Source organism: Mirounga leonina, unplaced genomic scaffold, assembly GCF_011800145.1.
Source record: "Mirounga leonina isolate KUSES-001 unplaced genomic scaffold, KU_Mleo_1.0 Mir_53, whole genome shotgun sequence".
In the NCBI taxonomy this organism is placed as follows: Eukaryota; Metazoa; Chordata; class Mammalia; order Carnivora; family Phocidae; genus Mirounga; species Mirounga leonina.
In genome coordinates this window covers 10,660,774-10,678,145 of record NW_023270807.1, presented here as the reverse complement: position 1 = coordinate 10,678,145, position 17,372 = coordinate 10,660,774, and the positions used below count along the sequence as shown (strand labels likewise).

Sequence of the window (17,372 nt, the reverse complement as noted above, 5' to 3'; positions counted from 1 at the left end):
GCTCTCCCGGCTGGGTAGGGCGCGCAAGCGCAGTGGAGCGGCCGCGTGGGGGCAGAAGGCGGCGCTGGGCCAGAGAGGCCGGCAGCGGGGTATTCCCGGGCGGCGAGAGCGGTATGGCAGGGTGGCTGGGGGAATGGGCGTCAAGCTCCTAACTTTTTCTCCGCTGTCTTCCTTCCCTGCAGTTGGGAAGGCGCACTCACCGGGGTGGGTGGGGAGAAGCTGGAGTGGGAGGTTAGTGGGCCCCTTGGGGGCAGAGGGGCGGCCCCTGACCCCGACCCTCCCCTCCCAGTCCCCAAGGGCGGCGGGGTCCCCATTGGTCTCTGCACCCCGCGACCCCCTCCTGCGCTCACCTGCCTTCCCAGAGATGTGGGGCCGGCCTGGGGAGCGGTGGGCTGCGGTCCAGCCTTTGCGAGGTGGCCTCAGCCGGTCACCCTTCCGCGGCTCCTCGAGTTTGTCTTACTTCTCTGTCTTCCCTTCCCTTTCCCAGCCTGGGTCTTCAAATAACTTTGTGACTCGTTTGCCAGGCGTTTCTGTGGTGTGGAGAGTGCGTCCACTGCTTTCTGTCATGCCAATGAGTGGCTTCTCCGGCTCCAGGGGGTTCCCAGGTTTCTCATTTCACGAGAGGCTGCATCAGCCAGGACTAAGACTGGAAAAATGAAAAGGGAGGGAAAGAGAGAGACAGACGTGTGTGTGCATACTCCTGTATAGCATCCACACAAATCACAGAGGCATGCAGAGTACCAACTATTCATTGAATTTTGGGTTCCTGGAAGGCTCTTCCTTCAGGCTTGAAGAGGGTTGGTCTGGGGACAAAAAGGAAGTATTGCTTTCCATAGTGGGCAGTAAATGAATTTTGCCACCCTAAAAGATTGAATGGGTTGAATTTATAAAGAGGGTAACAAAAAGGCATATGGATGGAGCACCCCTGGGTTACTTGGGAAACACTGGGATGCTGGGATATTGGGAGCTACTTAAACCCTGGCTGCTGGACAGAGGAAGGTACTGCCTACCTGGTTGTGTCGGGTTCTTGTGATTGGTCATTGTCTCTGCTGTCTGCTGGCGTTTTAAAGGGTTCATAAGTAGTTTTTGGAATGCAACTGTGAGGTTTGATTTATCGCAGTTCAAACTGAACTCCCATTCAAACAGAGTCCCATTGGTTAGCTGGAATCCAGTTTAGTGGATCATGGCCATCATTTAAAAAAAAAAGATAATCAGAGTGCATTGTACTTAGTAAGACCAAGTATTGTTTCTTGATGCTTGCTTTAGGTATACATATGTATGTGAATGTGTTAGGTGTTATACCATGTGTGTTTTTTGTGTGTCACAGAAAACTTCGGAATGCATTGGTCTTCCGTATCCTCCTGTTTGCCTTCTTGCCTTCCTCAGTCTGAGTGTTCAGTCATTTAAAATTGTGTACAAGGACTCAGCACACTGGGAACATACAGTAACGAACAGAGTGTGTCTCTCTCTTTTTTTTTTTTAGGGGAGGTACTGCCCAAGAATAAAGACAGTTTACTCTTCACTCATGGAAATACATGGAATTGAAGAACAAGCATTTTGTTGGAGTAGGAAGTGGGGTTGGCTTAGTTAGGAAGGATAGAAAGGAGGATGGAGTGAAATTGTCTTTGGTAGACTCCCTGGTGGGAAGAATCGTCGTAGATTTGGATTGTGGGAGTTGTTTTGGGTAGGAGCAAGCAGTTGAGATGAACAAGGATCTGCCCTGTTTTTTTGTTTTTATTTTTCTTAGATGGAATTGTCCATTCAACCCTTAGAGTTTCTTGGATGTATATTTACTATATTTACTATGGAACTTTTCGCATATTGTGTTGATTTTGTGGTTGTAAAGCTGGTGTGATCCATTGCCAATAGCACTTATAATGGAAGTGGATCTCTGAGGATCACTACAAGGTATTTCTTATCTATTACTATTTTTTTAGTCTGAACATCTGGGGGATTCCTGGCCTATTTCTGCCTGTGCCTGATTAAGATTACCACATGCTGGGCGCCTGGGTGGCTCAGTTGGTTAAGCGACTGCCTTCAGCTCAGGTCATGATCCCAGGGTCCTGGGATCGAGCCCTACATCGGGCTCCCTGCTCAGCAGGAAACCTGCTTCTCCCTCTCCCACTCCCCCTGCTTGTGTTCCCTCTCTCACTGTGTCTCTCTCTGTCAAATAAATAAAAATCTTAAAAAAAAAAAAAAAGATTACCACATGTTAACAGACAGAAAGAAGAGGGAACTGTTCAAAAAGCCTGAAATGGGGGCGCCTGGCTGGCTCAGTCGTTGAGCGTCTGCCTTTGGCTCGGGTCGTGGTCCCGGGGTCCTGGGATCGAGCCCCTCATTGGGCTCCCTGCTCAGCGGGAGGCCTGCTTCTCCCTCTCCCACTCCCCCTGCTTGTATTCCCTCTCTCGCTGTCTCTCTGTCAAATAAATAAATAAATAATATATTTTTTAAAAAAGCCTGAAATGATAATTGAATCAAACGCACTGGGAAATCCATGAAGAAACAGTGGCCAAAATATTTTATTATTGCTCCTGAATATCAGGGGTAAAAACCTTGGCATGGAGTCCATTTTTCAGGTGGCACTCTGTTTGGCACTGTATGTGATTATTTAGACTCGCCTCAACATTTAGAAACTTAAGACGATGTAGGAGTCCCTTTAAGCCTATCTTGTCCCATTTTTGTGTTGGGGGACCCACATAAAATGGATTTTCCTATTGTTTTTGTTACTTGGATAGTTCTTAAGGAAATGGGGGGACTTGGGGCCCCAAAGGTCTCTTTTTGAGGGTCTCCAAAATCAGATTACAAGTTAGCCTTTATTTTAGAGGCTGATGGTTGGTTTTGGGTTATAGCTCACCCTGGTGCGACTGTACGTGTGTATTAGCAATGACAACCGGTTTGTAAGAGTGGACTGATTCAGAGTCCAGCAGTGTTGCTCTGGGTCAGATAATACACTTTCTTGTTAAGAAAGGCACCAGGTAGCTTATTTATTAGTGAAACAACTCAGAGTGGGAAAGTCCCTCTGTCAAAAACTAAAAATCATTTGTGTCTTTAGAAAAGAGAAGGAGCACTTCGTCATGTCTACTTTAACCTGTGAAAAACACTTTTAGGAGTGAGGGATCTTTATTTTTATTTATTTATTTATTTTTTATTATTTATTTATTTATTTTTTTAAAGATTTTATTTATTTGACAGCGAGAGAGGGAACACAAGCAGCGGGAGTGGGAGAGGGAGAAGCAGGCTTCCCGCAGAGCAGGGAGCCCGATGCGGGGCTCGATCCCAGGACCCTGGGATCATGACCTGAGCCGAAGGCAGACGCTTAACGACTGAGCCACCCAGGCGCCCCTTTATTTATTTATTTTTAAAGATTTTATTTATTTATTTGAGAGAGAGCACGAGCAGGAGGAGGGACAGAGGGAGAGGGAGAAGCAGACTCTCCACTGAGCAAGGAGCCTGAAGTGGAGCTCAATCCCAGGACCCTGGGATTATGACATGAGCCGAAGGCAGACACTTAACTGACTGAGCCACCCAGGTGCCCCAGGAGTGAGGGATCTTTAAAGACACACCCTTGGTGCTGCCCTGAGAATCAGGGAGTGAGGCTCTTCTCACTGGTCAACATCTGGGAAACAAACTGATTATGCTGCAGACCTGGTCCCTACTGGTTAGTTCAGAGAGGGATTCCCCACTTGAGGACAACCCCTTTCATGCGAAGCCAAAGCATTTTCATTTGCATGCCTCTTTGCTCTTCCCTTGGATGCCTGCTTGACAGAGTTGCTGAGGTCCCAGAGAATGGAGGTGGAAGAGATATGCTTTTCATCAGCAGCATCCTGTCTTGGAGTGCAGGGGCTCCCGTAGGATTTTCCTTTTCTCTGCTGCCCACCTGACAACTCCATAAACCTGGCCCCTTGCCAGTGGCCCAGTAGAGGTACTAATGGGAAGGAAATGTGTATGTGATTAAGTAGAAGTTAACTTTGCCTTGTATGGTTTTCCTGAGTTTGACCATACCTAGATTGTTACAGACTTATTTCTGGGACTGTAGGTGTTTGCACACCTGTGAGGTAGGGATGAAGGGGGAGCAAAGCTAGAATAGATAAAATCCACACATTGAAAAACCAATTTGAATAATTGAGAATTGGCATGTATATTAAGGAACCTCTGTTTTAAATACTTTTGTAACAACGTGGCGCATAAGGTAAATAAATAAACAAGCATGGGACAAGAACCCTGGAAACATTTTATCTTTGTGAATCAAATTGAGAAATGGGGTTCTTGCTGGTGGCCTTGGTAGAAAGAACCCACTGTGCCATGGAGGGAAGCTTTGCTTATATGCTGTGAAAACTGACACCTTGGCATGAATCCGATCAGCTTCAGCTTTGGTCCTAGGCTGGGCTGGGTGTAGTGCAGATATTTACTGAAAAGACAGGGGTACCTGGGTGGCTCAGTCAGTGAAGTGTCAGACTCTTGGTTTTGGCTCTAGGTCAAGATCACAGGGTCCTGGGATTGAGCCCCATATGGGGCTCCGTGCTCAGCGGGAGGGGGGGGTCCTACTTGAGATTCTCTCCCTCTCCCCCTTCCCCTCACTTTGCGCATGTACACTCTCTCTCTAAAAATCTAAATAAATAAATCTTAAAAAAAAAAAAAGCTTTTTAGGTGGATGGGGGATTGGCTAGATGGGTATTAAAGAGGGCACTTGTGATGAGCACTGGGTGTTGTAAATGATGAATCATTGAATTCTACTCCAGAAACCTATATTGCACTGTATGTTAACTAAGTAAAATTTAATTAAAAAAAAAAAAGGACAGCTTTTTAATTCCTGAGTTTTATAAAATTCGACAGGAGAAAGAGTGCTTAACCTTTTGGGTGGTGTGTTGGTTTCTGTGAAGTTTATTAGTGGTTAAAGCAGCCATCTTATCTGTCTAGGGTGCAATAGAAACAGACTTCTGACTTTGGACAGTCAACAAGTTGCTTAGCATTTTGGACTTCATTTCTTCATCTGCAAAATGGTACTTGATTGAGCCTCCAGAACTATTCAAAACCTTTAGCAGATTCAACCCTTTGCAAACTGTTGCTGTTTATTATTTGTCTATAGGTTTCTGTTGGGTGCTCATGAAGGGAATCATCAAGGGGTGCCTGGTTGGCTCAGTCAGTAGAACATGCAACTTTTGATATCGGAGTTGTAAGTTCGAGCCCCACGTTGGGTGTAGAGATTACTTAAAGTCTTAAAAAAGAAAAAAAGGGAGTCATCCAACAAAATGATCTATGAAAGTACTTTGAGAATTTTAACATGTTCTACTTGTGTGAGGTTAACAAAAAAACAACCCACAAAACTTCCTAAAAGAGACTAATTGTACAGTAAAACAGTAATGAGTTTTTAAGCAACAAATAAGAGTACTTACAGGTACAGGAAGATTGGGGTGACACCTGCAGGAGATGGGAGGGCCTATGTCTGCATGATAGGGCAGAGGGCCAGGGAGTGCCTTTTTTGATTCCTGGAAGCTGATAGGCTTCTGCTTTTCCCTGTTTTAATTAAGAAGGACATTTCTAGGGATGCCTGGGTGGCTCAGTCGTTAAGTGTCTGCCTTCGGCTCAGGTCATGATCCCAGGGTCCTGGGATCGAGCCCCACATCGGGCTCCCTGCTCAGCGGGAAGCCTTCTACTCCCTCTCCCACTCCCCCTGCTTGTGTTCTCTCTCTTGCTGTCTCTCTCTCTGTCAAATAAATAAAGTCTTAAAAAAAAAAAGGACGTTTCTATCCTTACCCTAGGTGTTTTTCCTTTTTGTGACTGGGCCCTGCATTTGTATGGCTTTTCTTTTCAGTTACTGACAATGTGCTTTGAACATGGCTTTGTGATTGTGCTGAACTTTTGATTTTTTTTTTTTTTTTTTTTTTTTGGTTTGTTTCTTTGGAGCCCATCCTTTTGGGAGGCCTTTAAAATGTACATAACAGGGGCGTCTGGGTGGCTCAGTCGTTGTCTGCCTTCCAACCCCCACATCGGGCTCCCTGCTCTGCAGGAAGCCTGCTTCTCCCTCTCCCACTTCCCCTGCTTGTGTTCCCTCTCTTGCTGTCTCTTTGTGTCAGATAAATAAATAAAATCTTAAAAAAAACCAAAAAACAAAAACGTACATAAAGTCAGGCATCTTTAAGATGGAAATAGTTTAGGTGGAAACAATGAATACATATGATACTAAGTATACCATTTTGCTGTTCCTTGCTCAAGTAGTGGTATATTCCTGCTTTCTACAAAGCACCAGAGGTATAGACTCTTTCTGTCTGCTTTTCCAGCTCAGTCTCTGTGCATTAAAATTCATTAAACACGAGTTCCCTGTGTCTAAGGAGGCTTTCCCAAGTCACTAGGAGCCTGAGTGAAGGACACAAGAAAGACCACCAACCCCCCAGCACGGAGGCTCTTTGGAGCTGGAGCATGAATTGCAATTGCAGATTGAATTGTATTCACTTAACAGATACTTAGTAAACTCCATTCATGTGCATTGCACTGAGTCCTCTGAGTGCGCAGCAATGAGCAATGCAGGCCTGGTCCCTGCCCTCACCGAGTGTATTTCCAAGGGGACCTATAAAGTGATGTCGAGTAAAAAGCTCACCTATGTGTCCCTGAAACTTACAGGGCCTTCAGAACAGAAGGGGAGATCTTAAAGCTAAACCAGAATGGAAAATGAGTACAATTCTTGGATTGTATTAAGTAATCTCTTTCTTTCATTCCCTCCCTCCCTCCCCTCCTTCCTTCTCTTGCTTCCCCTTCCCCCTCTCCAGAGAGGTTGTGATTCATACTCTGAACCCGGAGGGCAGTACTTGGTGCTGACCAGGAAGTGGCGTGAAAAGCCATCTCTGGCACTGGAGTCTCCAGAGTACCTGGCCTCTGAGTGAGAGTGTTGTGGAGGAGGAAATATCTTTGGGTTAGTTGCCTGCGCAAACACAAGACTCAGAATGACATTGCTTGTGAAACAAAGCATTATGTGTATAGATTGCTCCAAAGTGAATCAGGGCCTGTGTCTGCTGATGGATTTATGCTGGGAAATAACATCAAGGTCAATTGGAGTTGCTTTGAAGTAAATTGCTGCCTCCATTACTCTGGCCTGATGCAAGCCAGTTATTTAGTGGTGGGATGAGGTGATTTTCCACAATGGGTACTGTAGGCACCAGGCCCAAGAGATGATTCCAGGGGCTTGTAAACCTGGCATGGGCTAATCCTCCCATGACTGGCACCGTGGTTCTCCTAAAGCATGTTTGCATGTGATGTCCTGGTTCCTGATGCGCAGATAAGAGCTCTGCATCGTCTGGCTTTCCTTCTGTGTAGAGCCATGGGTGAGGGGAATCTGTTCTTCTGTTGGCTACCTCATTTATTTTATTCAACAAATATTCTTTGCATTCCTACTCTTTCAATAGCTGCTGGGGTCTTTTGCTGGGATGGGAGTGGAGGGGACCACAGTTTTTTTTTTGTTTTGTTTTGTTTTGTTTTTTTTTAAGAAATAAGGGACATGGGACGCCTGGGTGGCTCAGTTGATTAAGCATCTGCCTTCAACTCAGGTCATGACCCTTGGGTCCTGGGATCAAGCCCCGCATCAGGCTTCTTGCTCAGCAGGGAGCCTGCTGCTCCCCCTGCTGTGCTCTCTCTCTCTGTCAAATAAATAAAATCTTTAAAAAAAAAAAAAAGAGGGGCGCCTGGGTGGCTCAGTTGGTTAAGCGACTGCCTTCGGCTCAGGTCATGATCCTGGAGTCCCGGGATCGAGTCCCGCATCGGGCTCCCTGCTCGGCGGGGAGTCTGCTTCTCCCTCTGACCCTCCCCCCTCTCGTGTGCTCTCTCTCTCTCATTCTCTGTCTCAAATAAATAAATAAAATCTTTAAAAAAAAAAAAAGAAAGAAAGAAGGGACATGTATATAGTAAGTGAATATATTTGATTCTTTTGTGCTTTTATGTTCATGGGAATGCTTACTGCTGTCCATTTGATGTCTTAAGTCCTTTGGGTGTGGAGGTCACCATCAGATCCACTAAAGAGCTGGTGAAAAGTCTGGATTGGATTGGACCTCGTCTTGTGAAAATGGAAGTACCCCCTGGAGATGTGAATGTATTACTCCTGTGTCTGAGGGCAGTACACATAATCCTCGTGATCTGAATCTCTATGATCTCTGAATTCTGGTGTGAGTTCAAGTGCCATGTTACCAAGACCTCTGGCTCCTGAGTTTTGGAGAATGAGTAGCTAGAACTAGAATGTGAAGGGTTATCAGCCTTATCTGAAGACAAGTATCCAAATGCATGCAGTTGCCAGAGTTTGGATAGTGAACGTTGGAGCTGTGGGAGTTCCTCTGGCACGGGATCCCCAGATGTCCTCAGTGTGCAGGAGGGGGTAGCAAGTGATGCTGCAGTTTTGCCCAAGGCTTACTGGGGGAGATGTGTTGGGCGCTGGCTCAGATTTAGCCAGGCAGAGACAGGCATAGGTTGTGGGGGTGGCTTGTGAACGAGGCACGGAGAGGAGGTTTAGGTTTGGGTTTGTGCCCAGGCTGCCCAGCAGATTTTAGAGAGGTGCCTTGAATCGTGGGTTTGTTGTACCCAAGTCGGGAAAGTTCTGGGAAGCCCCCAGCACTTTGGCAGCCCTTGGCTAACATAAGTGTTATTGAGGAAGAGGTGCAGTGTGGGGAGGCAGGGTGTTGCAGTTCTCAGGAGAGGGAATGTGAGTGGGTGGTGCTGGGCTAATCTTGAGGGTTCTGTGGAGGAGCTGAGGAGCCTCTTTTCTCCCCAGGAATGAGGAAAAGGGCCTGCCAGCATCAGATGGGAAAGCTTGGCTGAAATCAGAGGTCACTGCAGCCTGGACCAGACGGACTGCTTTTCAGAGCCCCCCCTTTTTTTTTTTTTTTTTAGATTTTATTTTATTTTTTGACAGAGAGAGCAAGAGAGGGAGCACAAGCAGGGGGAGTGGGAGAGGGAGAAGCAGGCTTCCCGTGGAGCAGGGAGCCCGACGTGGGGCTCGATCCCAGGACCCTGGGATCATGACCTGAGCTGAAGGCAGACGCTTAACGACTGAGCCACCCAGGCACCCTGGAAAAATACTAATATTTAAAGTTAAACCGTGTTAGCTGTTGAGTAAGAGCGTGGGTTCAGGAAGCTCTTGGCTGTGTGACCGTGGGCGAATTCTTTCACCTTGCTGGTTAGAGAATTACTCCTCATGTGTAAAATGAGCCTAACACTAAGGCCTGTTTCGGAGACGTTTTTGTGAGGCTTAAATGAGATGGTACCGTAAGGTACTTGTCTAGTCTTTCTTAGCAGATTTCTCCATGAGGCCCTCTGCAGCCAAACGCGGGGCTAGAGCAGGCGTGTCTTGCGGCTGGCATTGCCTCTTGGCTGTAGGGTTTTCTTCAGCCTGCCCCTAAGTGATGCCTGGGTGTTGTGGGCCTCTGGGGTTGCTGTATTTGTTGGTGCTAGCCAGCCGCAGGGTTGGGGTTCTGCAAGTTGGAGGCCCTGGTGTTGGGTCGGTGTTTGTTCTTCTATCTTCAACTTGCTCTCCCAAATTCCGCTTTCAGCTATGGTGGGGGGCAGGTAGTTTTTCTGTGTATATTGTTGTTGGGGAGACTGACCCAAATAGAGGCTTTGGTCAGTGGCTTGGCAGGAGTATCCTTTGGCTCTACTTGGCTAGCCCTGAGCTACCCAGGTGTTCTGGTGCTTATATTTGGGGAAAGGTGACATGGTGACAAGACAATGTGGCAGTTGCTCAGGTAATCTACCTGCAGGGGGTAGAAGCTCTGGTTTCAGGAGGCACTCGGCACTAGCGTGCAGGCTTTCCTCTCTGGAGGACTTGGGGAGGGGTCACTGGTGGGGTGTATACCAGAGAATTCCTGCTTTCTTCCTGCCTATGGAAATGATGTAAGCAGGAAGGCATCTCTGTGCTCTTGTATTATAGCAAGAACTGCTGTGGGCCATCCAGCTCTCTGACCCCAGTTAGAATATGAATCAGCAAAACTGTAGCTGGAGTTCCATCTAATCATCTGCGTGTCTTTTAACCACTAAGATTTATATTTAGTGACTAATGATCTTATGCTAGAAGTACCATCTCCCACACAAGTCCCCGGCAGGCTGGCTCTGAGTAAGGACACTGACTTAGAAATAAACCTTTTCCCCCTCTTTTCCTGCAGGATTTGCCATGGCTTTCTGTGCTGGGCTCTGGGGCCCCTTCACCCATGCAAGCAGAGCGCTCAGCCAGCGCAGTTTCAGGTAACTTTCCCATTCGGTTCTTAGAGCTGTGTGTCTGAGTGAGCCTCCCATCAGGGCTGGGTGTTATGCGACTAGAAAGGGAGTTGGAACTCACAGAGGTGGGCTTGGCATCTGGGAAAGCTAAACGGGCCAGAGCAGCTGGGGTTTGGTAAGAGGATTGGTAAGGACGTGACCTTGCTGTTGGAGGTGGGGTAGGGAATGGCTGACAGTAGAGGAAACTTCAGTCCTTGCCGGATTCTTGCAGTGACTCCAACATCTCTCGACCCTGTCATTCCCCCAGTGCGGGAAAACCTTCTCTTTTAAAAACAGAATCTCTTTTTAAAATGTTACATGTGTATTACCAAAACTCAGGCGTGGTAGAAGTGTGACAGCCTCACCTCCTTTTAGACGCCAAGCCGGGACACAGAGCATGGGGAGCGTTATTGTTGGCAGACATGCCTCCTGGCCCCATTCGTGCACTCACTCCCTGGCATTTACTGAGCACTGCGCCTGGGGTTGCTCATAGATGAATAAGAATCACTTCCTGTCCTCAAAGAGTCTTCACAGTTGGCCACAGGAGCAAGCTTGGAAACAAATAGCTCAGAGGAGATGTGACCAGTATAATAACAGGGGTTTGTAGGGTGCTTTGGATGGCTTGAGACGGGCTGCTAACAGAGGAGGGGGAAGGGGGCGCAGAGGCAGCCTTCGCAGAAGGGAAGTGGGAGCAGGCCCCGGCCGGGCCTCCGGGGGGTGGGGGCTCAGTGGTAAGAGATTGTGGCCCTCAGACAGCAGGTAAGTGGGGCCAGGTTGTTGACAGTGTAGACAGGGCTGGACCACTGAACAGTTCTAAGGGGAGTGTTCTCAGCTTTATGTTCTAAAAGAGAGCCCCTGGCTGGCAACGTGAGGCACACGGAACCAGTTCGGACACTAATGTAACAGTCTTGGTGTAAGAGAGAAAGCTGCCAAACTGAGGAAGTGTTGGGGGGGGGGGGGAGGGAGAGGACAGAGGGGCTTCATGGCTAGTGTCAATAGGGCTTGGCAGCCGGGGTGCTGATGGAGAGAGGCTTGCAGTGTGGGAGCTGGAGGAGCCGTTGTCTAAGTAAGAACTGCAGCAGCATGGGGAGGTGTGCGAGGGGGGTGATGAGGTCAGTGTGGGACCTAGTGAGTCTGCGGTATCATTGGGACATGTGGGGAACATGGCTAGAATACAGGAGGGAAGTAAGGCTGGAGGTGGAATTTACTAGTTGGAAGCAAAGGGAATCAATAAAATTGCCCCAGAGTAGGCATGTGGAATGTGAGGGGAGAGCCTAGGGTTACCCTGGAGAATGTAGCACTTAAGGTGCTGGCATCAGGAAGATAGAAATCCCACTGTTATCAGACGCTTAATAATAGCTTATCTGCCTTTAATAGGTACACTTTAAAAAAAATTCCATTCTAGTGGGGAAAAATGCACTGAGACAAAAGATCGTTACCTTGACTTATTTCTGGTTTCTTCTTTTATGTCAGGGGACTCCCTTAGCAAGCCTACTCACTCATATCGTCTGGCTCCCAGCAACACATAGACGGGAAGTTTGGGAATCAGTGTATTCTGGGGGAGCAGGTTTTACAGGCTAGGCAGTGGGTGAGGCCTGGCCCATAAAATAGTCCCTTAATTCTCAGAGTTCTTTTGCATACCAAAGGCTTTCAGTTAGGCTGCCATGAAGTTCGTTGTAACAGAAAATTGGGTTCTATTTAAAACCCCTCCAAATCGAGATGTTGACCCAGCAGCAGAAGCTTTTGACTGTGAGGAAACTGTCTTGGGCACAGAGAAGTCTTCGCAAGCACCTGACTTTCTGTCAGGGCCCTGGGTTTTGCTCTGTTCAGTGCGTTGTTGCTAACGTGTGATGTCTCCCAGGCCTTGTCCTCAGAGGCCTCTGCACCCTGACCAGGAGAGATACAGACCTCAGACTTTTTTTCTTTCCCCAGCACCACCGGGAGCCTCAGTGCAATTCAGAAGATGACGCGGGTCCGTGTGGTGGACAACAGTGCCCTGGGGAATACCCCATACCATCGCCCTCCTCGTTGCATCCACGTCTATAACAAGAACGGGGTGGGCAAGGTGGGCGACCGGATACTGCTGGCCATCAAGGGACAGAAGAAAAAGGCACTCATTGTGGGGCATCGCATGCCCGGTCCCCGGATGACCCCCAGGTTTGACTCCAACAATGTGGTCCTCATTGAGGACAATGGGAACCCTGTGGGGACCCGAATTAAGACACCCATCCCCACCAGCCTACGTCAGAGGGAAGGTGAATTTTCCAAGGTCCTGGCCATTGCTCAGAACTTTGTGTGATCAGGGCTCGGGCCGCTGGCTGCGGTGGGACTCATGGGAGGGAACTTGGGGCCCCATGGCTGGGGAACAGTGTCCTGTGAAAAAATAAACCTTTTCATGTATGTTTCCTCCTGAGCTTTTTGGGATGTGGTCATGAGGTAAGTGGCACCGAAGCAGTTAAAAGGTGGCCTAGCCTTGTCTGGTCACACCGATGGCATGAGGTAGCCTATGAGCTCATCCAGGATTATCAAGCTCTGAAAAATGGAGGTACAAACCAAATTCGTAATGTACAGTTGGACTCTGTCACTTTCTCACCAGGCAAGCTTTTTTATTTTTTATTTTAATTTTTTTTTTGCCATTCAGAGTATCCTCTTTCTGTGTTGGAGGGCTCGAGATATTAAATGGTTATGAAGATTGCAGGTTAGCATGAATAAGGGCAGAGGGACTTGTTCCATCTAGTGGAACATTGCCTTTAGGCTTCAATGGAACCCAGGCAGTGATCCTTTCTTTACTGTGGGGGTACCTTCTGTGAGGGACCAGAACACTCCTGTGTGTTCAGCAGTAGAAAGCTTCTTCCCTTGACTGCTGGGGAAATGGATTAGCCTTTCTGTTTTGCAGATGACCTGATCTTGGGCCTGTGCGGTTGAACCCACTGATTTGTTGATCTGGGGGAAGATTTGGGGGTTCCCTGAGTTCCTTTAATGAGATCTCATCAACTCATTTATAAATCCTTTCATTTATTCATTCAGAATATCCTTTGCACACGCTCATTGTATATTCCAGTGGCCTCTCAGCGGTAGAAGAGCATAATGATTAAGAACACAGGCTCTGTAGCCAGACTGCCTGGGTTTGAATCCTGACTCCACCACTTACTACTTACTGACTTTGGGCAAGTTTTTAATTTTTTAAAAAACTTTTTTAAATTTTTATTTATTTGACAGAGAGACACAGCGAGAGAGGGAATACAAGCAGGGGGAGTGGGAGAGGGAGAAGCAGGCTTCCTGCTGAGCAGGAAGCCCGATGCGGGGCTCGATCCCAGGACCCTGGGATCATGACCTGAGTCAAAGGCAGACGCTTAACGACTGAGCCACCCAGGCACCCCTGGGCAAGTTTTTTAACTTCTCTGTCCCTCAGTTTCCTCCTCTATAAAATGGGGATATAATAATGGCACCTACTTGGTAGGAATGATGGGAGAATTCAGTGACATAGTACCTCTAAGTGCCTGGCAATAATAAGCACTCAGGAGGTATTAGCTAATTTGTTACTGCATGCACCAGTCCTGAAGAACAACGGAGAGTGCAAGTAGATGAGGTCTTCGCCTTCACGGAGCTTACGGTGTTCCCAGGGAAAATCGACACAGATCACCTAAGTACTCGGATGCACATCCTCAAGTGGGAAAGTGCCTGTGATAATGGGAGTAGACTTTTTTTCTGAGGGATTGGAGGCAGCTTCCCCGAGAAAGGGTTGCATCAGCTGCTTTCCGAGGAATGATTAGAAGTGATAGAAGCATACTGGTTACCTGGGGCTGGGGAGGAGTGTGGACTCGAAAGGGGAAGAGGGGAAGGAAATAAATGGATAGGCGTTAGTTAGGTGGAGGGAAAAATATTCCAGGCAGAGGGAAGAGCACGTGCAAAAACCCTGTGGCAGCGGTGAATGGAATACCCACCAGGGACTTGAAAAAGCCAGTGTGGCTGGAGCAGGGAGAGTGGGCTGGAGCGTGGTGTAGGGTGAGGGCAGGAGAGAAGCAGGGCCAGGCTGTGCAGGGCCTTGTAAGCCCCAGGCAGCTTTCCTTGTCCTGAGGGCATCAGCATACTGTTGGGAGTATTCAGCATGTGGGGTAGGGGAGCTGGGAGAGGAGATTTGCTTAGATTTGCTCTGTGGACAGAGGCTAAGGGAGGCCAGAATGGCCAGCATAGGCTTTGCAGCAGACCCTGTGAAGATGATGACGAGTTGGGTGGGGATGGTGGTGAAGGAAGGGAGTAGAAACCTCGAGGAAGCTCAGTTCACTGGGCTCGGTGGTACATTTCGCCGTTGGGAAGGCCAGGAATGGGTCCTGGGTTCCTGGCTTCCACGCCTGGATGGTTGGTCCTACCAAGCGTCGAGGGGGCAGGGCCCTAGGAGCAGTCTGGGTGGGAGAGGGAGCAGTTGGGGGCCTCTGGATGGGGGTGCCTGTGAGACATCCAGGAGGTATCAAGTAAGTAGCTGGATGTAAATGATCTCATGATTGGAGCGGCACTTAGTATCTGTTTTGAAAGTGTTTATGTATCTGTCTCTTCTTGGGTCCCTCCTAGTCCTTAGGTTTGGCAGGCACGGGTCCGTGTTTTAGATGAGGACACTGAGTTTCTTAGTAACGTCATTTCATGGGGTCTTAAAACTAATAGGTGGTAAAGCTGGTCTTGAAGTCAGTTCCTGGGACTTACAACTGAGGGGTCTTCTAACAACAACATGGGGTCTTACTTTTGGGGTTGATGAGTCCTCTCCACCTTGAATTGATTCTCTAGCTGTGATCCTAGAGCCTGTTGCCTGCTAAGTCCTGACTGCAAGGAAGCGAGGACTAGTAGTTTTCTGTCCTCCTGGTTGAGGCAGGCACTGCTTCCCCCGCTCCAGGGTTCCTCTGACTAAGCTTGATTCAAGGTACCCTGGGTGCTTTCGGAGCTAACATCCCTCTCCTTCCGGCCCTCCGCAAGGGCTGCTGGAGTCTGTGGCCGGCCTGCTCTGCTGCCGTGGCGGGCCGTGGCCCAGGAGGAGGACTCCCACCCAGACCGGGCCCTGCTTTGTCAGTGGTGGGTGTCTCTCCAGCTGCAGCCACTGGTACTCAGCAAGCTGCTCATTGCTCTGCTTTCCAGGCTGCTTCCCAAAGATTCAGGGAGAAGAGACCCCTGTCCTGGAAGGGAAGGCAGAGTTCTGATTCTCAGCTTAGGGGCTGGGCCTTTGCTCTTTCCTGAGCTGCCCCCTTGCATTGCAGGCCCCTTGCCTTCTGGGGTCAGGCTCAGTCCCTCCTGTGCCCTTAGTGAGCAGACAGCGTATGGATCCTGTCACGAGTGTGCGGGGTCCTGCTGCTCTGCCACAGCCTACCCAGGTCATTCAAATGACTATCCTCACTGTCCCCTCCTCTGGTCTTCCGTGGGCTTAAACACCCCTCCCAAGGTGTTCTCTGCTGACCACTGGAAGGCTGTGGTTTCCACAAAGCCGAGTGGCCGGAGCCTGCTCTCTGTGACGCAGGCCTTCCCAGCGCACAGCCCAGAATAGCCTCAGCTTTGCTGCTTTTCCAGCTGCCCTGTCACTTTGCAAACTGGGATCTAATTTGCTGTCCGCCCTCCCCACCCCAGTGTCTCAACCAGTACCACCTTCTTTGCTCATGAAATATTTATAATCACAGATTATATTTCCCTATGGGTCTGAGCTGGCTTTTGTTGTTTTCCCTTCTGCACCCTTAAGAAGCTGCCCCTGACAGGTCAGAGGAGAGCCTTGTGTCTCTTGGTTCATAGGCTTCACCGCGGTGTCTCCTGCGGTGTCCGGCGCTACCCGTAGTTTTACTCCCTCTGCTACGGCTCCGCTGCAGAAATGTGCCGCAAGGGGCTGTAGGTGCGTGGTTGGGGCTGGGAGGCCTGGGCGCGCAGTGGGCCTGTGCTGCTGCCTAGTTGGGCAAGCCAGAGCCTCAGGGGAGTTGCACGGGGGCTGGGTGCTTAGGGGACCCCGCCAGTGGGGGGGCCTCTGCAGCCCTTGCCCCAGCCACTTTGAAGGGCGTGCCCTTGGCTGCCGGTGGGGACCTGGCCAAAGAATGTGCAGAGATCATCCTGTCACCACCAGCCCTCCTGGAAAACAGAAGCCACGTATCTGTGGCAGGGTGGCCTCTTCCTGGGTGACAGGCAGGTCCCTCCTGAGACCCGAGCCCAGCCTGGCTTTAGCGAGGGCGGGCAGTGAGAGACGGTCCATCGGGAGTCAGAATTCGCCTGAGGCTGGCCTTCTGGGTCCGAGGGGAGCGGAGGAGCCCCTCCTTCAGCCCCAGGGTGCGCCTCCTCTGGGGCCCACGGGCTCTGGCCTCACCTGGGCGCAGCCTCCCTAGCTTCCCTGCTCTGTCCCCTCATTGCCTTCCTTGGCCCTTCTCGTGCTCTCTCACGTTCTTTCTCAGCTGCTGAGAATTGTTGGTTTTGATGAAAATTGCATGCTGCTAAAATCAGATGATGAACTGAAATTCAGATCTGTCCTGGCAGCTGTGCTTCTCTCCTCTGGTTCTGTAATCCAGTCTTTAACAACAAGCTGTGGGACTCTGTTTTATTCTCTCCCACCTGGAGGATGGGTATGGATCACAGTTCAGTTCCCCTCAGCATTTTGGACACTTGCCCAAGTGTTTTCCCAAATGTTAGTCATGTTCCAAATTATTTGGACTTCCCGGGTTCACAGTGGTCATGAGTTTGCTTCTCAGTTTTCAGCATCAAGCCAATGTCTTTATGATTTTTTTTTGTCTTTATGACTTTTTTTTTTAAAGATTTTATTTATTTATTTGACAGAGAGAGACACAGAGAGAGAGGGAACACAAGCAGGGGGAGTGGGAGAGGGAGAAGCAGGCTTCCCGCCGAGCAGGGAGCCCGATGCAGGGCTTGATCCCAGGACCCTGGGATCATGACCTGAGCCGAAGGCAGACCCTTAACAACTGAGCCACCCAGGCACCCCGTCTTTATGACTTTTTAAAGGCAATTTCCAGCCAGATTCAGGAACAGCGATGCCTGTTGTCATTTGCTTGATATTATGACAGGCTATCTCATAAGACAGACTACAAGCTTTTTTTTTTTTTTAAATGAAAGTGACCTTAAACATTTTGGGAATTTCACAAGAGTTCTTGAACAATCAGGATTGGCAGTTGATT

General features: G+C 49.0%; 1 protein-coding gene across 2 annotated transcripts; it reads left to right on the top strand.

Annotated features, from left to right (window-relative positions):
* Positions 1–4: 4 nt before the first annotated feature.
* On the top strand, positions 5–12,633 carry MRPL14 (mitochondrial ribosomal protein L14). 2 transcript variants are annotated; one of them, XM_034991890.1, is made up of 4 exons: positions 5–111; positions 6,765–6,907; positions 10,137–10,215; positions 12,160–12,633. In XM_034991890.1, the coding sequence occupies exons 3-4, from the start codon at positions 10,145–10,147 to the stop codon at positions 12,524–12,526; spliced, it is 438 nt and encodes a 145-aa protein (XP_034847781.1). In that variant the 5' UTR covers positions 5–111; positions 6,765–6,907; positions 10,137–10,144; the 3' UTR covers positions 12,527–12,633. The 2 variants fall into 2 exon arrangements, with proteins under 2 accessions (XP_034847781.1, XP_034847780.1); XM_034991889.1 differs by lacking the exon at positions 6,765–6,907.
* The last annotated feature ends 4,739 nt before the right edge of the window (positions 12,634–17,372 follow it).